General features: G+C 37.1%; 1 protein-coding gene across 2 annotated transcripts in view; it reads right to left on the bottom strand.

Annotated features, from left to right (window-relative positions):
* LOC126767217 (protein CEPU-1-like) overlaps nucleotides 1-23,757 on the bottom strand; it is a 70,905-nt gene that overhangs the window by 8,850 nt on the left and 38,298 nt on the right. Inside the window, exons 4-5 of one of the 2 annotated variants that reach the window (XM_050484784.1) lie at nucleotides 7,274-7,363; nucleotides 6,723-6,869 (exon numbers count right to left, since the gene is read on the bottom strand). In XM_050484784.1, coding sequence (XP_050340741.1) covers nucleotides 6,723-6,869; nucleotides 7,274-7,363 — 237 coding nt within the window. The remainder of the gene's footprint in view (nucleotides 1-6,722; nucleotides 6,870-7,273; nucleotides 7,364-23,757) is intronic. The other variant, XM_050484785.1, reaches the window with a different exon arrangement.

The raw sequence follows: 23,757 nt of genomic DNA, 5'->3' as shown, positions 1-23,757 counted from the left end.
TTCATGTAAAATAAAATAAGAACATTTTATGTAAAATAAAATAAGAACACTTTTGTAAAATAAACACTTTTCTTATAATAAATACGAATCCACCCCTACATATATAGAAACCAAAAAATGTTATTTATCAAGCTGCGTTACAGTGAGAAAAATTTGTAAAAATCGAAAATAAATGATTTTTAACACAACGTAAACTCAACTTTCTTTTCTTTTCAAAACACATAGTCTCACTCAGGACAACGCCTGCGGGTTCAGTTACTTTTATATAAATTTGTTGCCGACATAGTGAAAAAACTAAAGTAAATGCCAAACTCAATCGAGAGCGAAAGTGGCGGATTGCTAACAGCTTGCGGTCAGTGTTCAAGTGCAACTAAGCGCCGCCCCGGTTCATTACCTCTCGCAATGCACAGGAAGTGTCGCTACGCTGCAATAGTCAAAGCTGTCATCACTAAGCGACAAAGAATTGCTAGCGAATTGCAATCTAATCCGGTAAGCAAAGAAACAAAAAAGTGTGGAAAATTAAAACAACGCAAAAGACCCGCACCATAAATTCTCAACCATGAATTAGCGTGGAAATTATAATGCAAACGAATATATGTGACCTGGTCTACAAAAAGGGAGCTAACGTGCGAAAACTAGTTTTCTGGGAAAAGCTGTTAAAAATAATCGTCAGTTTTTCATTATCTCATTAATTGTTCTCCTTTTTTTTGACACCTAAGCCCCCTTTCCGTAGACCAGGTCACATATACATGTGTAGCATTATAGCAGCATGTAGCCATTGTTTTTCTCTTGCTCAGAGGGTGGGGTATGAAACCGTAACACCAGTGCCATACGTCGATTAATGCGTGTACACGACGACATTTCAGCCGGCAGCTCGTAATTTAATCATCAGATATGGGCAATGAAAAGGCAAACAATGGTGACAAAGTGAAAAAATGTGTGGCATAAATCTTATTGCTCGTTTTTAAGTAATAATAGTTTCCTAATGTTAAAAAGTACTAGGTACATGTTTTTTGAGAAACAAAAATAAATATGTGCTAGGCAAATGTCCTGCGAAAAAAAAAGAAATACATGGAGTTTTAGTTCAAAAAAAAGCAATTTTTAGATATCTTGTGTGGGCAATATACACAGATATATATTATACATATATCCAACATATTAAAGACGACTTCAGGATAGTATGATAACTCTGAAAAATTTGTTGAAAAAGTGGTGTGGCTCCGCCATCTAATAAGTTTAATGTACATATCTCCTATACCACTTAAGCTACAACAACCAGATTTGTTGATTACAAATCTTATAAGAACTTCTACCGACATTGTGAAAATGGAAATCGGATGGAAACTCCACTCATTCCCCATATAACGGTACTGTTAAAAACTACTAAAAGCGCTATAAATCAATAACTACATAAGCCAGAGACATTAAATTTTACCACTAAGATGATATGAAAGAGCTCTACGAGAGACGTTGTGAAAATTGGACGATGACCGTGGTACCGCTCACTTTTGGTTAAGTCCCATATCTTGGGACCCGACAAACCGATTTCGACGAAATTTAGTATGTACAATTTTTTTAACATTCCGTTACAGTGTGAAAATAGGCAAAATCGGGCAACAATTACTCCCACTTCCCATATAGCACAGTTTAAAATTCCACTCGATTAGTTCAGTTTCCAGTACATAAATCAAGAATCAACTAATATTACGGGATAAAACTTTGCACGAATAATCTCTTTCCTCTTCTTCTTAATTGGCGTAGACACCGCTTACGCGATTCTTCTTCTTTTCGCTACGTGGCGCCATTGGATATTCCAAGCGAAGCCAGGTCCTTCTCCACTTGGTCCTTCCAACGGAGTGAGGTCTTCCTCTTGTTCTGCTTCACTCGGCGTTTACTCCATCGAATAATCCCAGAGCTGGAGTGTTTTCATCCATCCGGACAACATGACCTAGCCAGCGTAGCCGCTGTCTTTTAATTCGCTGAACTATGTCAATGTCGTCGTATATCTCGAACAGCTCATCGTTCCATCGAACGCGATATTCGCCGTGGCCAATGCGCAAAGGACCATAAATCTTTCGCAGAATTTTCGAAAACTCGCAACGTCGACTCATCGGAGGACTTAACTTTTCAATTGCCTACTCAGTCCGAAGTAGCACCTGTTGGCAAAAGCAATCCTGCGTTGGATTTCTAGGCTGACATTGTTGGTGGTGTTTACGCTGGTTCCAAGATAGACGAAATTATCTACGACTTCAAAGTTATGACTGTCAACAGTGACGTGAGTGCCAAGTCGCGAGTGCGACGACTGTTTGTTTGATGACAGGAGATATTTCGTTTTGCCCTCGTTCACTGCCAGACCCATTTGTTTTGCTTCCTTGTCCAGCCTGGAGAAAGCAGAACTAACGGCGCGGGTGTTGAGGCCGATGATATCAATATCATCGGCATACGCCAGTAGCTGTACACTCTTATAGAAGATGGTACCTTCTCTATTTAGTTCTGCAGCTCGAACTATTTTCTCCAAAAGCAGGTTGAAGAAGTCGCACGATAGGGAGTCACCTTGTCTGAAACCTCGTTTGGTATCGAACGGCTCGGAGAGCTCCTTCCCGATCCTGACGGAGCTTTTTTCTTTTTAGTATATGCCAATTTATGACCAAAAATTGTTAAAATCTAATAAAAGCTGTTCAAGCCCCTAGGTACCGAATATTTAGACCCCTGTACCCATAGTTGACTTTTGATCGAAAATGTAGGTCAATGTGTGATATATATAACTGGAAATAAAAAATAATTCTTCTCCTATAATAGTATGTCGGTATGTCAAAAATTGGTTCAATACTTCCCTGAGCACCCATATACCTAATATAAAGATTTTCGAACTTTTAGGTGACTTTGTACCGCATATGTATATCGACCAATATGTGAGTTATCACCATGAAAATAAGAGAGAGTGTTTTATTCATAACAGAGTATCTTTTTGCCTAAAATAGTTAAATTTGAGCAAAACCTTGACCTAGTCCCTATATAACTAATATCGGGATTTTCGAACATCCGGCTGACTTTACTCTATATGATTGGTTTTACGCCTTAAAGAATTTCCCTGGCTTTGATTCTTGCAATTTGCAAGATTATGAAATGTTCGGTTGCACCCGAGCTTACCCTCTTATTACTTGTTTTAATTTTATTTCCTTAATTTACGTATATTTAAGGAAACACACAGACAATTTCATATCGTTCCGGTGAATATGTCCGAAGTTACACGCAAATTTGAAAAGACGTTTCAGAGCGCTTGGGAGTGCAAGGCCAAACTTTAACCGCGTTGACCAACATTACTCGAAAACGACTAAACGGATTAGTCTCAAATTTAAACACAAGCTTCTTAAATATAGTTTTTAGTAATTAATTCAAGATTTTTTCTAACCGATTAATATTTGTTTTTTTTACTTTAAGGCTGAAATTTATGGAGAAATCGGTATTTTGTCAACAAAATTTATTTTGCTTATTCCTTCTATTAATTATTAGATAACTCTAACGAAATCTGTTTGGTTAATTAATTTTAGAGTATCCAATTCACAGATATAGTGGTCACCGCAAAACGTCTTTTTTGAGAGGAGCTCCCGGAAGTCGGCTGTAGTTCCGCTCTAAATAAATATTTTTACTAAGGCAAAGCCTATATGTACAAACTTTGGAATTAATAAACTAAAAAGTGTTTTTAGAAAAAGTTTTGGAAAATTCGTTTCTTTCGGCCTAACTGTGTAGAACCCATTAAGGGACCCACTTAGTGTGAAACTTGAAAAAAAAAAAATATTTTCATAATTCTATGGGACACATCCTCATTTTTATTAACATTCTAAAATTTAAAATCGATATTACAGAAAAATTTTTCGAAATACACTCGCTCCGTTCAATTAGGTCCATCAGCTTAGCAATATGTTGTAGGAATATAATTTAAAAAAACTGCAAATCAAACCTCTTACTATAGCCTGAAGATAATTTTTCCAGAAGGAAACATGCAATAAGGAAATATCCGAGATCCTATTTGCTTATTCTGTCAGTGTATTATCCTTTAGCTTTTCGATATCGATCTGATATTTCGCACACGTCCTCTTCTCCGTTAGAAACTGCATATTGGTCGGAACTGCCGATATCGAAAAATAGAAATTGATCGGTTTGAAAATTGAATTATATTAACAAAATTCGGCGAAGATTATAGTGCTAAGCAAAGCAACAGATCGGCATAATGTAGCATTTATACCGATTAAAAATACGATAAAATGCTTTTATTAGTGCAATCTTTATGTATAGTACGTTACCTTGTGATGTGTCTTTTTTCGGAACTTAAATCCAATAATATATATTTGATTGTGTGAAAGTTATCAACAGTTTGCAAAATCTTAAAAAATGCCTCGAAAGTATATAGGGTGTTGTTGTAACGGCAGAAATGCCGTCCTTGCCTGCGGGTCCGTTCCGCTTACGTGGACCCGACTATCATGGGAATGGGAATATAGGGCATATTAACTATCGCTGTCTTTCGGATAACAAATTTACCTAACACATGCTTAAGGACAGGGAAAACACTGAATGTAGCTACATAATATTATGAATACTCTTTGGGTATCACAGCTTCATTTCGAAGTTAACTGCGTTGAGAATGATAGTAGACAATTTAATTTTGAAACATATTCTGCTAAGCTAAAACTTTGTCCTTTGGCTTACATGAATGAAAACAATTAACAAACACTTGTGTTTAACGCAAAAAGTATATCTGTCTATAAATATCAATGCCTATAAATCTAAAGTGAGTATTACAAGTATATTTCGTCGAAAAAATAATTGTACTTAAAAGGTACAGAAGGCTTACTACTGTACGCAATCAAGCAGCTGAGAATGCATGTGTCTACCTAGCAATCCTTTAATATTAGAATATTGGCAATTTTTGTATACGTACTAATGTCAGCTTTCATTGGCAGTTGGATACTTCAGACATCTTACTGTTAAGCCAGTTAACAGCCAAGACTTCTATACCACAGATGCTTTTTTTTTCATAGCACATATGGGTATGTTCAGTTTATGTGATAACTTTATGCTCTGGTAATGCTATATAGACAATCTCGTTGCAGATTATAGTGTCAGCTTAGGAATAATACTAAATAAATAAATTTGCAGATTGTAAAGTCGCCTTAGATTGACGCCTAGCCTTAAAAGTCAGTGCTTTTAGTGAAGAAGGGAATTATTTAACAACGAGCATTCTTTTGAGGCCTGAGAACAGAAAATAGTCTCTTCGGGCCAGATCAGAACACCCGAATGACTATCAAGTGGATTTCAGAGTGAAACAATGGAGTTTCATCCAATAGCGCATTTCGATGCAAAAACTTGGGTTTGTTACGCTTGAACATCTTCAAACATTGTTCCGAATCATCAATTCGTTGTTGTTTATGGTCAAAAGTCAGCTCGCGAGTCACCCACTTTGCGCAGGGCTTTCTCATACCTAAATATTCATCTAGAGTGTGCGCAAAACAACTATACTTTCATTCGAAATTATTTTGTTTACTTTTTTGATGTTAACTCATCATCTAGTGAAGTTTTTGCTTTAACTGTATTTGTTTCCTTCAAAAGGCAATATTTTATCAACACGCGAAATTCATTTTTATCCATATTTTTCACTATGAAAAGAGTTACTTTATTCAAAATGATTTAATTCACGAACTAAAAATCTGCCAGCTGTCAAATTTATTTACGCATTTTATGAAAGTTAGGGCTAACTTAAAATCATATATTGTATGTCAGTACGGAGAATTTTCATTTTGCCTATTATTCTTACACACTTTTGTCACTTACTGTATATTTTATTGGGTCTCCGGTGTTTTGTTCTGGGTATTACAAACTTCGAAGTAAACGTTGCTCTCCCTGTTCAGGGTATAAAAAGGAAACTGTTTATATACCTTTCACTTACTGAACCGGAGCGACTTAGCAAGCTCTGCAAATACCCACATGAAAATGCATTTTCTGTGCTTTTTCCTTCCCCTTTGCGGTGTGAGCGATATTGACAGGCACAATTTTAACTGACATCTTTTGGGTTTATAGTGTTGAGTGTGACATGAAAAAAGAGAGAAGTCACCCGACAGCCGAGAGTAAGTGCTGACATCTCAAGTGGCATAATCGTTTGTCATATTGCCATAGTGGAAAGTGTGGTGCTGCTGTTGAATGCAAATCGTATGCACAAATATTGAAACTAAAGAAATCTATGAAAAATATGTTAAGAATAAATCAAAAATATATTAATGTTGCTTGTGCTTTTTTCTCTTACAACAGTTTGGAGAATACATGAAATCTAAAGCAACAACCGTTTATTGTCTTCTTGTAGGAATATTTCCAAAGATTGAGCTCAATTGAAGCGTAAAGGGAGAATATTGTGGGTAGAATCTTTTTAGTATACGGCGTAAACTAATTTCTATTACTTGAGCAGCATACATTTTCATGGATCTTCAAACAAAAGAACCGCTAGCAACTGCTAATTTCTTCAAGTGGTTTTGTTTCAGTGGGCACCTGTTGGTCTCTCTTTGGACAACTTCATTTCTCACATAGGAAAGTGCACTCACTATTGTGCGAAGAACTTTTTTTATGAAAGTCCTAAACCGGCACAAAATTATTTGATAACATTTTCTTTGTAATTTTTCTCCTAGAAATTAAAAAATATCGAATATAGTATCATATTTCTATTATGTACTCACATTGATTATACTCTCGCCCTGTGCCGTGATCCTGTGAATTCCATAAGCTCGATGTAGCACCAATATAAACATTGTTCAAGGGTGATGACGATGATATATCTGCAACATTCGATTTTGTGCGGTGAATTTTTATACTGAAACGTTGATCTATTTTGTCGAAACGTGCACCCATTAGAATTGTGTTTGTCATTTTAAAAGAAATTAAATAGATAACGTTAACCTCATTTATATTGTACTAATACACCCCAAGAAACACGATAAAACAAAAAGCATTGCTATGGAATAATAACATAAATGGGACAAGTTGATGTGTTAATTAGTTGAGGGACTTGCTCAGGTAAGTTAAAGTCAGTCAAAGTGAAGTTATGGATCTTAGGGGAAGCGTAAGAACTTGTGATGCTATAGACATAACAGTATCTATATTGTTTGTTGTGAGGTGGAGAACATGCGAGGAGCAGCAAAATAAATTTATGTAAAAGTACAAAATAATTGTGTTTGAGCATTTATTTGAATTAATTTTTATCTTTTCGGTTTATTACATTTATACACACCTTTGTTGTTGTATTTCGTAACCACTACTGGCACAGTATTTAGAGCCACCGTAGGTGCTAACGCGGTTACTGTCGTTGTTTGCGGAATATCTGCAATGAAAAAAGAGAAAATATAGAACAGAGGCAAGGAAAGTGAGAAAGAGTCGAGTGAATAGAGTGTAGTAACTATAAGACTTGAATTGGAAGTTGCATAGTTTAACTTTACACTAATTAAATGAGTGAATGAGTTAAATGAATATCACATATGTATAAAGAGATTTTATGATATTTTGTTGTTATATTGTAAGAAATATTTTGAATGGAATCAATTGGTAATAGTTTTTAGCAAAACTATAAAAAAGGGAATATAAAAACGTTTGTATTAAGTAAGTAGAACTCAACGTAGAAAATATTTGTATAAAACGAAAGTTAAAGTTTCGCATTCCAACTCACAGCAAAAAAATAGAACCAATTGGGAAATACATGCAACTGGTAATTAGGGCTATTTATAATTACTTTACTTCACTAAAACGAAAACGTACTAACGAATGTACCACCGAAAAGTTTTTTGGAAAATAATTCATTAATATTATTTTTTGTTACTAAGAACTTTAAGTTTTAATTCCTATTGTGTAGAAATCCTCGTTAATATTAGATTCGGTCTGTCGCTTTGCAAAAGTTTCCCTTGAAGCGATTTTTAATTTCATCAGCAGACTAATTTGCAAAGCCAGCCATCTCAAGAAGTTACACTTACACTGCCGCTCAACATCCAGGAAGTGTTCCCTCCATAATTTTAGTATGCTCTGAACATCAACTACTAGATAACCACTTTGGGTTCTAAAAGACTATGCTCCGGTATCGAAACTTCCCGTTAGTTGCCGTATACTTTCGTAGAAACTTCAATGGCCCGTGTTGGCCAGCTTTTCACACATTTCCTTTGTTCGTCCTCATTTGCGTCTTGCTTCCCTCTTCAACTCTCGGTATCTATCCCATCCCACACGTGGTTTGGTCATTCGTATCGGTGCAAGGTAGGCAGTCTGTTTTCTCTCCTCTGCGACACGGCAGTGGTCATCGTACCAGCTGTTCTTTCTGTTTTCCGAATACCGAGTTGCTGATAAGTGCTCTCAGAGAGCAGAAGTGTAAGTGAGTTGAAAACCGTTTAGCTGTCGGTTGTTATAGTAGCTTCTCGACTTTGGAGGCGTGTCGTCCACCTAACTTTTCGATCCGAAGACAGTTAAGCAGCTTGATGAATTTTCTTGTGTTGGAATCTAGTACTGCAGACAATCATATTTCGGGCCCCTGCCAAGTCGATCAGCCATGAGGGCTGAATTTTCCAACTGCTGTAACAAGGATGCCCGCGTCGGTACCATCCTAATGTAGAGACCGGACATTCCAGGTGCAAGCCCTATAATCAAAGTCCTTAATACGTTTGCTGTGGTGGTCACCAAAAGTGCGATCCTTCATCCGAGGCTGTTGTTTCCTTTTAATTGGGCGTGGTTTCTATGAGGCGTGTCGAACGACGAAATCCATATGTCGTAGCCCGATCAAGATATGTTTCTAATACCACACATTGGGAAAATAATGATTTAGTTCAGTGATTTAAATTATATATTGACTTCTTTTGTTCACATTTTCCTGATAACTTTTTTTGGTTTAGTTACACCAACAACTAAGTTAAAAAACTAACTCACTGTGGTTCTAAACTGTTGACTAAAGTTATAATACTTACGCAACGAAATTTTAGAAGTTTGTTTTCACTGACTCTAAGTGGTATACTATATCTAATCACAATACCCACATTATTATAATTTACTAGCTGACCCCGCAGCCGTTGTCCTGCGTGAAATTATGTGTTTTGAAATGAAAAGAAAGTTTTATTTATATATTGTTGAAAATCATTTATTTTCGATTTTTCTTAATTTTTTCAATGTAGCGCAGCTTGATAAACAACATTTTTTGGTTTCTGTTCTGGTGCGTAAATGTACAGAGAAGATGGTTTCCCAACTCGTGAACACGCCACGTATATCTGGTCGTGTGAAAAACATAACATATCCAGATTTATGCCACACTCTTCTAGCGACTATCCTTGTGTCCTGTTGATTATCACCGCAATTGCAGTTTTCCTAGAAACTGAATACGTTTGATCTGAAATGATTGTCCCCTTTTATTCGATAACTGCGTCGCAATCAGTAAGGTTCCATTACACAGTTTCGGCGCATAAGGATTGGGAAACATAATAATGACAGATCCAACTTTGAAACGCAAATGATGCTGCGACATACCAAGCCTCTCCAAAGAATTTAGAAACACCACTGGATAATTCGCGGCTTCGTTTTCATTGTCAATACGATCGATCGAACCTCCCGGAATTTAACTTTGAATCTTCCAGTTTAAGTCATTAGCATCGGTATTTTAAGCAGCTGAAATTGCTCGTGCACTCAAGTAATCGCACTGACGATAATTTGGCCAATGTTTGGATAAACATTCGTGATGAGTTCATCTTTCGTTGAAGTGAACTGACAAAAGGCAGGTGAAATTGATATCAATCCACTGGAAGTATCAACCGAAATTGGGCCATTTCCAATTCTTAGCCAATACAAAGTAAAATATCATTGGCAATATCTTTTTTTTCGTATCCCATAATTGACGCTAATTTCAAGGCTGCTATGTCGAAACGAGCTTCGCGAAAAGTATGCGAACTTCAGTGGCATGCGAAGTAGATATCGCATTGTCCATCGTTTGTTTCCAGTGATTATCATATTCCACCAATTGTAATTTCTAGCATGCTTCTAAAAAATTTGCACACAGTTTACCATTCACAATACGCAATGACTTAAAAGAATTTGAACCGCGAGACGCACAACAGTCGGAAATCTTTCATGAATAGCAAAAGTAAATATCCTAAAAAACGCTTTATTGCAGTTCACGTATCGACCCATTTGATACTTGCTAATCTCATCTTGTTCAAGGCCAACAATCGCCATGATGCTTTCTTTGGTGACGTATTTGCAAATGTATTTGATCGATTTCAGTAAACTGTAATACACAACATTGACAGGAGTTTTGAATGTGAATTAGACAACAGTGGCGAATATGGTACGATCCATGTGTTGTCAACTTCGATACTCACGCCTCTAAATTGAATGCTGAATGATCTGCCATTGTCATCTGGTGAGCGACACTGATAGAATGAATATTACCAGTTCACGTGGATAATGTTTCGTGCATTTATTGTCAGATATACAAACCGGAGTGGGATTTGTGATGTCCGCAAGGTCCATGAACCATATTGGTTTTCACCACTTCGTATAATTGTGGAACCCTTTGTTACGTTTACAACACCATCCTTTAGCAACGCTGTACTACCTTTTTTCATTCTAGCTGTAAGCAACCCGTTTCCCAGAATCCTATCATTCTTCCCTTTTTCCTACAAACCGTCATACCGAACGGACGTGTTCATTTGTAATAAAAAATTAATTCTATTATGCATCAAATTACAAAACGTTTCATGAAATATATTTAAATTTCGCATTTTCTTTGATTTTCATTGTTTTAAATTTTTATTAGCGATCTTGAACGGCGGCAACAAATTCCTCCGTTCACATATATTTTTGGTATAATTTCAATCTGGCCGTTCAACTGTCAAATTTCGGTAGGTGAGCGGCTTTCACATTTCCAGTGACAGGAGAGTTGGGGATCTCTTTATCTCTGACGAAACGTTGATGTGCTCGGTCGTTGGCGCGGTAGACAGGCGAAAACGAAAGCAAAGAAATACCATAAAATCTCGCCGTTATCGGCAAGAACAATTTGTGCAATTAAAATACACATATTATTGAACAAAACAGGTCTGACTACCTGCGGTCGTAAAGTCTTGCTATTTTTAATAGCTAAGAACTTAGTAAATATTAAACAACTTACTGCGAGTGTTAATTACAAAAACAAGTGTATTTTGGTGAACTAATTATGAATACTGTCAGCTGGCAGGTTGTCGGCACAACCTCAGCCAAGAGAAAACGAATGCTCTCACCTAATGGTGATAACCCAAAAACCGCGCGGCTTTCAAATGAAACTACAAGCGAACATCAATTTGATATACTACAGGATGAATATGTGGAAGATGATAAAAATCCTGAAACCTCTAAAAAAGATAAAACTCCTAAACCACCACCAATTTTTATCCCTAACGTTACAAATATAATATATATAATAATGATTGAATGTTTCAAAGAACTCATTGCAGTATCAGAATTTACTTATAAATCTCTTAGAGATGGACAAATTAAAGTGATTACAACTAGAATAGAATCATATAGAAAAATAATTGAGTTTTTGAATAAAACCAACACAATGTATCACTCATATCAGATAAAACAACAAAAAGCCTACAGGGTGGTAATTAAAAATTTGCATCAATCTACGCCAACTAGTCACATTGAAAGTGAACTAACTCAACATGGACACAAAGTTCGAAATATTATAAACGTGAGAAGTAGAATAACAAAGGAGCAATTGCCGATATTTTTTGTGGATTTAGAGCCTGACCAAAATAATAAATCCATTTATGATATGAAATATCTCAACAATGCTGTGATTAATGTCGAGCCACCCAGAAAATTTAATGATATAGTGCAATGTCACCGCTGTCAACAATATGGGCAAACCCAAAACTACTGCAAAAAAGGATTCCGATGTGTTAAATGCGGCATGGATCATTCAAGCAAAGACTGTAAAAAAACATTAGAAATGCCGCCTCGGTGTATCCACTGCCTACAAAATCACACCGCGAATTATAAGGGCTGCCAGATTTATAAAGAACTAATTAATAAAAAAAAATAATAATATCATGCAAAGAAAAATAAATAATAGCCAATGTATATCAGAAAATAACCCTTTTCCCAACAGTTACAAACCAAACACAACTAATGGAAACATGTCTTATGCACAAGCAGGAAGAGAAAATTCAAATCATCAATCTCAAGAAAATGTTTTCAAAAATATAGAAGTTCTAATGAATAAACAGGTTGAACTTACAAACACCTTAATGAATATGATGTCAATGTTAATTAACAAATTATGCAAATAGGTACTAGAATTGTTGCCTGGAATGTCAATGGTATTTCCAATCACTTATTAGAATTAGAACACTGGTCTCAGAAACTCACTAACATCCAAATCTTTCTGTAAATTAAAAGGTTATGACATTGTTCGTGCCAATCATCCAGACGAAAAAGCTCACGCAGGGTCAGCTATAATTATTAAATCTAGTATAAAATACACTGTACTTGATCCCGTTAGGGAAAAATATCTTCAAGCTGCAATAATCAAAGTTAAACATGACGACAGTGAGATAGTTATTTCTTCATTGTACTTTCCTCCATGATTTGCAGTCAAGTGCCATACTTTTATTAACTTTTTTGAAACTCTAGGACCAAAGTTTATTGCAGGAGGTGACCTGAACGCAAAACATCCTTGGTGGGGTTCAAAGCTGGCGAATCCAAAAGGCAAAGAATTCTACAAGTGCATACGAACCAAAAAATTTGTTACCTTATCTACTGGTAATCCAGCTTACTGTCCATCTGATATTAACAAAATTCCAGACCTTCTTGACTTTTTTGTAATTAATGGTATTCCTACGAGCTGCCTTGCAATCTTTGACTCAAATGATCTTAGCTCTGATCATTCGCCTATAATATTAAACTACAATAATTTCATGCACTCCTATACTAGAAGAAGAGGAATTTTTTCCAAATCCACAAATGTCGACCTTTTTCAAAAAGAGCTAGAACAAAACGCTAATTTGAAACTAAATATCAGTCTCAAAACATTTGAAGAACTGGATGAAGCTGTTGAAAATTTTAATATAGCGATTCACGAAGCAGCAATCTTGTCAACCCTTCAATGTAGGCAGGAGCTAAACCAAAATAGCAGCATTATACTCACAATAGAGATCAGAAAATTAATACAAACAAAAAGAACTATAAGAAAAAGGTGGCAAATCAGTAGGAATCGAAATGATAAAACTACCCTCAATAAAATAACCAAAGAGCTTAAACAACGTTTATTTGAATTTAAAAACGATTGTATACAAAATTACTTAAAATCTTTAGGCACAAAAAATGATGACTTCTCGTTGTGGAAAGCCACCAAATATATTAAACGCCCAACCCTTAAAAATTCCCTGATCGAAAACTTAAATGGTGAATGGTGTCGCTCTGACCTTTCAAAAGCTGATGCATTCGCTATGCACTTAACGAAAATTTTCCAACCTTTTAATCTTTGTACTGCAACAGATAATGATGAAATAAACGAATTCTTAGTTAGTCCCTCTCAAATGGATTTGCCCATCGAACCTTTCCATTCACACGAAATCGCTAACCAAATAATGATACTCAGCAACAATAAAGCACCCGGCTATGATCAAATTAATGCAAAAGTTTTAAAATCCTTGCCAGACACAACACTCAAATATATAACACTTCTATTTAACGCAGTACTTCGTTTACAACACTTTCCTCTTCAATGGAAGTGCTCAGAAATTATTATGATACAAAAACCGAAGAAGCCAGAAAGTGAAATGGAGTCGTATAGGCCAATAAGTTTACTGCCAACGCTCTCCAAAGTATTTGAAAAAATACTTCTTAGAAGACTACTGCCTGAGCTAGAAAAACAATCTATCATTCCCGAACACCAGTTCGGTTTTCGTCAAAATCACGGAACACCAGAGCAATGCCATCGTATTGTTAATACTATTCGAAATGCACTAGAATCTAAACAGTACTGCTCTGCTGTTTTTCTCGATATTCAACAGGCTTTTGATCGTGTTTGGCACACTGGGCTCATGTACAAACTCAAAAAACTATTACCTGCTCCATTTTTTCTATTGCTTAAATCTTATCTGAATGATAGATTTTTCTACGTCAAAGTTCGGGAAGAGCGATCAAATATTTATAGAATTGAGGCAGGAATCCCACAAGGTAGCGTGTTAGGCCCAGTTTTATATACAATATACATATTCCTTTGTTAGATAACGTACTAACTGCCACATATGCAGATGACACAGCAATTTTAGCATGCAGCCCTTGTGCAATTGAAGCTTCGATTATGGTACAAGAAGTAGTTAGAAGTATTGATGATTTGGCTCAAAAAGTGGAATATTGCAGTGAACACAGACAAATCTGTGCACGTCACCTTCACCTTGAGAAAAGGTAATTGTCCAAGTATTTTTCTGAATAATTCTGATGTTAAGTACCTAGGCTTGCATCTGGACAGAAGACTGACCTGGAAATTGCACATTCAAACTAAGAGAAAACAATTAAATCTGAAGCTTAAAAGAATGTACTGGCTTTTAGGGGAGAAATCAGAACTAAGTACAGAAAACAAATTACTACTTTACAAAACTATGCTTAAACTTATTTGGACGTACGGCATCCAGCTGTGGGGTACAGCAAGTACTTCAAACATCGAAATTCTCGAAAGATTTCAAAATATTGCACTTAGGAAAATTTTAAATGCAGCCTGGTTTGTGTCAAATAAAACAATCATTAAAGATACAGGTTTAGATTTAGTTAAAAATGAAATCAAAAGATTCAGTAGAAATTATTTTAATAGATTGAGTTATCATACTAACCCAGTTGCAATAGCCCTATTAGATGACTCAAACGAAATTAACCGTCTTAAACGGCTTCATATATTAGATTTGCCATATAGAAAATAAGCTGTTTATAAGTATGTACATAAGTATGTATATCTTATATGCACTTCTGTATATTAGTTCTGTACTCGTTGGAGTACAGCAACTTAGGTTAAGTTAATGTAGTATTACACAATTTGCTTATTGTCCTCGGACAGATTGTAAATAAAGGAAATCGAAAAAAAAAAAGAAAATAAATTGTTAAATAATATTTAAGTATTTCTAAATAAACTGTAAATAAACAATAAACTTCCAAAACTAGTGACCCCGAACAAGTGAAACGAATCTACAGATGGAACAGCAAGGAGAAACCACCGCACAGGCATCTCCGCCCGCATCCGTACGACCGGCAGTGCAGGCGAATCAACCTCAAGGCATTCTGGCCAGATCAGCTATCGAAGTGCATCAGCCCGATCTCCACGTGGATGCAGCAATGGTTCTCGCATTAGCCCGCCTAATATGAACGACACCAACATCGGATCTTATTTTTTGTCACTGGAATTCTGGTTCGCTGATGCAGGTGTGACCCACGACGCACGAAAATACAATCTGGTCATGGCACAAGTTCCACCAAGCATGCTAATGGAGCTGAAGGCCGTAATCGACTCTACTCCCTCTATAAATTGTTACGACTACATCAAGCCCAAACTTACATATAGTTCAATTCGCGGATAGCCAACAACGACGCGTACAACGTGTTCTTTCCGATATGCCATTAGGCGACTTAAACCCAAGTCAACTGTTCAACGAAATGCGCCGGGTGGCCGGCACAGCACTTTACGAGAGAGTAGTAATCGATATCTGGGCCTCGCGTCTACCTCCTCACGCTCAAGCTGCTGTGATCGCATCAAAGGGTGACGTAGCAGATATAGTTGCTATTGCAGACGCCATCGCGGACTCCATGAATTTTCGACAAATTAGCATGGTAGGTAACCAAGCACCGGCAACAGGCACCCGCACGCAAACTAACAATGAGCCAACCACGCTAGAGGAATTAAGGAAGGAAATCGCGCAACTGACGAGCCAAATCGAATCCATAAAAACGCACCGATCACGAAGCCGCAGCCGAAGCCGACCGAGACATGAACGAAATACACGACAGGAGTGCGCACAGGCAATCGAATTATGCTGGTATCACCATAAATTTGGGGCTAAAGCTCGAACTTGTAGGAAACCCTGCTCTTCTAATAACAGGCAAAAGAGCGAATGACTATATCGGTAACGGAACTCCTGCAGTCACACACCGCTTGAAACTCTTCGACGGACTTTCTCAATAAAACTTTTTGATAGACACCGGAGCAGACGCATCGGTATTTCCCAAAACCACTCGAAACAACAACATGAAGCCATCAACCGTTAAACTGTTTGCGGCAAACGGCACCCCAATACGGCGAAGAGCTTCTTAAAATCAATTTAGGCTTAAGACGAGAATTCCTTTGGAACTTCCTCATCGCCGACGTCACGAGCGGAATTATTGAAGCCGACTTTATAAGTCACTATGGACTGTTGGTTGACTTAAAAAAGAAACGATTAGTCAACAACCTGACTTCAGTGACATCGCCTGGAAAGCTCTTAAGTAACAATAAATTATCAATAAAAACATTCGACACGTCATGCGCATATGCAAGCCTTCTCAAAGAATTTAGTAATTTAACACGCGTGGCACAACCCGGAAACCAAGCCGTATCCTCAGTCCTCAGTTGGGCCAGCCCTCTTCACATGGTAATGAAAGCAGACGGTACCTGGCGACCATGTGGAGATTTCAGGGCACTCAACAGTGTAACAGTTCCAGACCGATATCCAATTCCATATCTACAGGACTTCACCTCTAATTTAAATGGTAAGACGATCTTTTCAAAGATCGATCTGCAAAAAGCCTTCCACCAAATTCCCGTAAATCCAGGAGGTGTTCCGAAAACAGCTATTACTATGCCTTTCGGCCTCTTCGAATTTATTTATATGCCTTTCGGTCTTTGCAACGCAGCGCAGACACTACAAAGACTAATACACGATGTCCTACGAGGACTAGATTTTGTATTTCCATACATGGATGACATCTGTGTAGCATCATCATCCTTAGACAAACATCTATCTCACCTCCGTCAACTCTTCGAGCGAACAAAAACATAACTTAAGACTAAACGCTACAAAGTCAATCTTTGGAAAGTCCGAAATCACATTCTCAGTACACACCGTCTCAGCAGAAGGAATACGACCTCTAAAAAAACGCGTACAAGCTATCAAAGATCTTGACAAACCAACTACAGTCAATGGTCTCAAACGATTCTTGGCCACAATAAAGTTTTACAGACGCTTTATCCAACATGCAATAGAAGCGCAAATATCTCTTTTAGCCAAGTGTCCCGGAAACAAAAAATTATCGCTCTAAGCTCCACTGGACGGAAATTACGACAGCAGCTTTTGAAGAATGTAAAACTCAGCTTTCGAATGCATCTCTTTTAGCACACCCCTCGAGTAACGCCGAGTTGTCTTTATGGGTCGACGCATCGGATAAAGCTGCAGGAGCTGTCTTACACCAGGTAACGGACAGATACTTTGAACCCTTAGCATGCTTTTCAAAAAAATTCGACAAAACGCAGGTACGTTACAGCACTTATGACAGAGAACTTACAGCAATAGTCATGGCCGTTCGTCATTTTAAATACATGCTAAAACGACACATCTGTCACATCTGCAGCGATCACAAACCACTAATTTAGGCCGACAAGCTCGCCAGCTTGATTACATTTCCCAGATAACTACAGACATTCGCCACGTGGAAGTAAAAGAGAATGTAACAGCTAACATGCTCTCCAGAATTGCACAAATCCAAATAACCAGTATAGACTACAACAAACTCGATGAAGACCAAGAAGTCGATCACGAACTCAAGCTTCTACTCCAAAACAACGTTAACTCATCGCTTCAGTTAAAATTATTCCCAATACCCGGATGCGATAAACCAATAGTCTGCGACGCATCGACCGGAAACATAAGATCATTCATCACAAAGAAGTTCCGCTCTGAAGTGTTACGAGCTACCCATGGGTTATGCCACCCAGGTACTCGCCCTACAGCCAGATTACTGACAAGCAGATTTGTTTGGCCTGGAATTCAAAATGACAGTATTGCATTCGCAAGAGTATGCGAACAATGTCAAAAGGCAAAAATCACTCGACGCACATTTACGCCTCTTAAACGCTATGAGTCCGGAGACTCGCGATTCGACCACATTAGTATCGACGTTGTAGGACCATTTCCCTTACATGCGTGTAATCGTTATTGTCTAACAATCATCGAACGCTCTCGAAATGGCCAGAAGCTATTCCTATACCCGATATGACAGCACCAACTATCGCAAAAGCTCTCATCCCCAATTGGATCGCAAGATTTGGAGTTCGAGCTGTCATTACATCAGATCGTGGACGTCAATTTACGTCTACCTTATTTGCAGAGCTAACAACATCGCTTGGCATAACACATCTGAAGACAACACCATATCACCCACAAGCAAACGGGTATAGTAGAAAGATGGCAGCGAACGTTGAAGGCTGCAATTTTATGCATTAACTCCGACCGTTGGACCGACTTTCTACCATCAATACTCTTGGGCCTACGAACCGTCTACAAACAAGACTTATGAGCGTCACCGGCAGAATTAATCTACGGTACAACGCTGCGAATTCCTTCAGAATTTTTCGTACACGATAGCCGAATTAAAACACAGTCAGAATTCGTTACTCAACTCCGAGACTTAATGAACACCATCAGACCATCCACAACATCATGGCACGGTCCAAGGAAAGTATTTGTACATCCCGATCTTGCGACGTGCGAAAACGTTTTCGTCAGAAATGATTCAGTGTGCCCAACACTTTCAAAACCATACGAAGGATCTTATAAAGTTTTATCACGAGATTAAAGGTATTACAGAATCGAAATAAAAGGAAAACCAGAAAATATTTCTATAGACCGATTAAAGCCAGCATATCTACCGAATGAAGATTTATCGCCACAAACTCACGGAACCTTATCAACTGGAGCAGAACGCCTACGAGTATCTTTCGTTACGCTTTAGCCACGATCTTAACCGTTCTTTTAGCATCCTTTAGCAACACTGTACTACTTTTTTTTCATTCTAGCTGTAAGCAACCCGTTTCCCAGAATCCTATCATTCTTCCCTTTTTCCTACAAACCGTCATTTCGAACGGATGTGTTCACGGACAACCTCTCGCCTTGTTAAATAATACTTAAGTATTTCTAAATAAACTGTAAATAAACAATAAACTTCCAAATATACCTTATATTCCTTCAAGATAAAGTCCATCAAATATCGCAACTGTCATGCTGTGACATCGTGGCGATCGCTTACTGATTGACCGCGATTCATAATTCCGCACTTGTGTCATCGCATACTGGGAGTACTTACTTCTTGCCTTGCCTTGGGCTGCCGTACGTTGGTGACAAAAAGAACGCCGACCGATATTAGCGCGACCTCTTCGTGGCTTCGTATTTTGTGTGAATCACACATAAAATTTTCACTGAATAATTTTTCTTTTGAATAGCCGGAATCAAAAAGCAAGCGACCGAAATTGAACGATTAAAATGATTTACAAATCAAAATATTGAAAAACAAAACAAACAAAAATTGAAAAAAAATGTATATGGAAAAAAGTTACTTTTTGGAATTGTCCAATTTTCCGACTTTTCCTCATGAAAAGTATAAGTATTTTTATTTCTAAACCTTCCCCGATCCACAACGAACAACCTCTGAAAATTTCATCAAGGTTGGTTCAGCCGTTCTCTTAGCGTTACCAACAAACAAATATTCATTTTCATATAACGTTTGTATGGAAAAAAGAAAGAGACTGTTTTTCAGAGTTTTCCGGCAATTATTGGAATTTTTCTCGCCGTAGAAACCATCTTTGAACTTCAACGAACATTTTTAAAAAGAATTGGCCAAATTGGTCCAGGCGTTGTTGAGTTATACGCTCAGCAACACATTTTGCGATTTATTTTTATATGTATACTAGCAGACCCCGCAGCCGTTGTCCTGCGTGAAATTATATGTTTTGAAATGAAAAGAAAGTTAAATTTATCATTTAGTTGTTTTTTTTTCATTATAACGGAGCTTGATAAACAACACTATTTGGTTTCTGTTCCGGTGTACGGAAAATATGGTTTTCCAACATAGCGTTTCCAAATTTATGCCACATACTATGCGACTATCCTTGTGTCCTGTTGATTGCCATCTCAAATGAAATTTTCACTGGAAACGTAATACGTTTGAACTGAAATGGCAAATCGCTAGAACTGAAAGGAATTCGTAGAATCAAGCATTTTGCCCCCTTGTATTCGATAGCGCAGATTGCGAAACATAATAACGACAGATCCAACTTTGAGACGCAAATGATGCGGTCGCATATCAAGCCTCTCCAAAGAATTTAGAAATTCCACTGGATAATTCACGGCGTCGTCTTCATTGTCAAGACGATCGATCGATTTGTATGAGCGCAAGTCTCCCGGAATTTGACTTTGAATCTTCCAGTTTAAGACAACAACATCGGCATTTTTGGTAGCTAACATTGCGCGTGCACTTAAGGAATCGTAGTTACGAAAATTTAGCCAATGTCCGAACATTCGTGATGAGTTCATCTTTCGTGAATTGATAAACGGCGGATGGAATTGCGTCGAACTACCGGAAGTATCAACCGGAATTGACTTATTTCCAATTTTTTGCGAAGATGATGTAAAATGTCTTCGGCAATGTCATTTTTGTTCGTATCCTATAATTGATCATAGCGAAAAGTGTGCGAACTTCATTTGCATTTGAAGTAGCTATCGCATCGTCCATCGTTTGACTCCAGTGATTATCATGTTCCAGCAATTGTAATTGCTGGCTTACTTCTCCAACACTTGCACACACCGTACCATTCACAGTACGCAATGACTCAAATGAAGTTGAACCGCGCACATTAATCAATAGCACCCGAAGGTAGAAGCAATCGTCGCTTTTCTTTGGGATTGTGTAAATTTGTCCAAATGCATTAGTTGACAACACACCTGGATGTCCATCTACTGATTGGGCTTGCTTTCTGCGCAACTATTTCTCGACGATGCATTTCATGTATAATATCAAGGCATTTCCGAATAGAGCAATATTCTCGCAAACGGAGCACTGACGAAAGTTGAGAAAAAAAAACTCGTAAATGTTAATTTAGTTTCTGGCGGTGCTTCCACTGGCTGTACTGTGTTCTTTGGGTTGAAACACACTCTTATTACACCAAATTGCAATACTCACCATTGATATGAGTTTTGAATGTGAATTAGACAATTATGGTGAATATAGCACGATTCGTGGGATGCTAACTTCGATATTCACTCTTCTAAATTAAATGTTAAATGTTCTGCCATTTTCGTCTGGTGAGCGACACCGATATCCATTACTTCTAGTTTGCGTTTCCGAAAGAAAAGCACGTGGTTAGTGTTTCGTGCATTTATTGTCAGAATACAACCCGAAGTGGGATTGTGGTGTGCGCAAGGTCCATGAACCATATTGGTTTTCACCATTTGGTATAATACTGTATCTTTCTCTGCATCAGGAATTTCCGCAGAAATGATTTCATCAATTTGATCTGGTTTAATCACCATCTACCATCCAAAGAAGAATGTGTGCGTGCGGCAAACCTCTCTTTTGCCACTCAATAGAGTACATCTAGCATCAAACTGGACCATATATACTATTCATACGTTGCTTCAAGATAAAGTCCATCAAACATTGCAACTGTTGTTTGAAAAGTCGTGCTGTGACCTCGTGACGATCGCTTTCTGATTGACCGCGATTCATAATTCCGCAAATATGTCATCGCATCCTGGGAGTACTTCTTGCCTTGCTATATTAGCGCGACCTCTTCGTGGCTTCGTAACAAATTTAATCAGTAATTGATCAATCTGTGTGAAACACACTTACATTTCACTGAATAATTTTCAATAATTTTTCCTTTGGATAGCCGGAATAAAAAAGCAAGCGACCAAAATTGAACGATTCAAATAATTTACAAATCAAAATATTGAAAAACAAAACAAACAAAAATTGAAAAAATGTGTATGAAAAATGTTACTTTTTGGAATTGTCCAATTTTCCGACTTCTCCTCATGAAAAGTATGAGGTATTTGTTTCTAAACCTTTCCCGATCCACAACAAACAACCTTTAAAAATTTCATCAACCGTTCTCTTAGTGTTACTAACAAACAAACATTCATGTTTATATGTGTACAAATGTATGTACATATGTATGTATGTATGTATGAAACGTTTGTATGGGGAAAAGAAAAAGGCTGTTTTTAGGGGTTTTCCGGAAATTATTAGAATTTTTCTCGCCGTAAAACCCATCTTTGAACTTCAACGAACATTTAAGAAAAAGAATTGGCCAAATTGGTCCAGGCGTTATTGAGTTATGAGCGTACGTACATTTTGGCGATTCATTTTTATTTATACTTACATACATACATATATACATAGATGTATAAGAAGATATAAAATTAGTTTTAATAAAATTTAACTCTTATTATTCAAAGAACGGTCATGAAATCTTGAATGCAAAACTATTTTAATTAGTAGTCCTTCTCAACTACATGTTAGTTAATTATTTAAGTTGAAATAATAAGTTATTCCTATATGGTTTCAAACATTATGCATCAGTAACTATTTATATTGTAATCTCGCATATAAAATAATTCAATTATTTGCAAACCGAAATGTTTTGATTTAATTTCTAACACCCATCTTAAATAATTAACACCTGCTTCAATGCAGGCCAACCACATAGCAACTTGACTATTGACCTAAGTGCCTAAGGCTCCCATATAACGAGTACAATTAAGCAAATGTTTATTATATTGGAGTGTAGTTGTATAGTACATATCTACATCCTTGTTCAACTCCATTAAAATTAGTGCCACATTACCTATGCAATACGCTTCGGTTGATCACAACTTTGTAAATACCTATGTATATATGAAATTACAATGGCTAAAGATGCCCTGTAAATTCGACATTTTGTAATTCTGCTAAACTAAAACTGAAGCCAAATGCAATAAAGTATTATATATAAGTGAATACTTAAATAATACAATTGCTTTTAAGTTTGGCTTACGAGCCAATTTATACCTAGAATTAACGAATATATTTTATTTTTGTATATATACATACATGTATGTTTGTGTACGTTTCTTTAAAATTTTTTTGTTGCTCTGTATTTTCTTCCATGTTTAGCTATCTACATTGAAAACATCTGTGTATAATTAATTAAAAACATAGTATGTTATTTTAACACAGTAGACACCAGCCTGTAATCAAAGTACGTCTTTTGTATATAGTACATTATTGATTGAATTTCTTCTTTCTCTATCGGCGTAGACGCCGCTTACGAAGTTATAACCGAGTTTGCAACAGCGCACCCATCATTCTTCCTTTTCGATGTTTAGTACCAATTGAAGATTCTAATTGTAGCAAGGTCCGGCCAGCCTTACGCAGAACCTTTCTCTCGAAAACTGGTAAAGCCGACTCGTCAGATCTTGCCATCGCCCATGCTTCTTCACCACATAGCAGGACGGGATTAATTAGTGAGTTATAGAGAAAAGTTTTTGTTCGTCGAGAGAGGACTTTACTTCACAATTGCCTACTCAGTCCGAAGTAGCACCTGTCGGCAAGAGTTGTTCTGTGTTGGATTTCAAGGCTGAACTTATTGTTGGTGTTAATGCTGGTTCTAAGACTGACGAAATTATTTACAACTTCGTCGTTGTTTATACGACA

The sequence above is a fragment of the Bactrocera neohumeralis genome, unplaced genomic scaffold (genome assembly GCF_024586455.1).
Source record: "Bactrocera neohumeralis isolate Rockhampton unplaced genomic scaffold, APGP_CSIRO_Bneo_wtdbg2-racon-allhic-juicebox.fasta_v2 ctg476, whole genome shotgun sequence".
Lineage (NCBI taxonomy): Eukaryota > Metazoa > Arthropoda > Insecta > Diptera > Tephritidae > Bactrocera > Bactrocera neohumeralis.
This window is presented reverse-complemented; position numbering and strand designations above follow the sequence as displayed.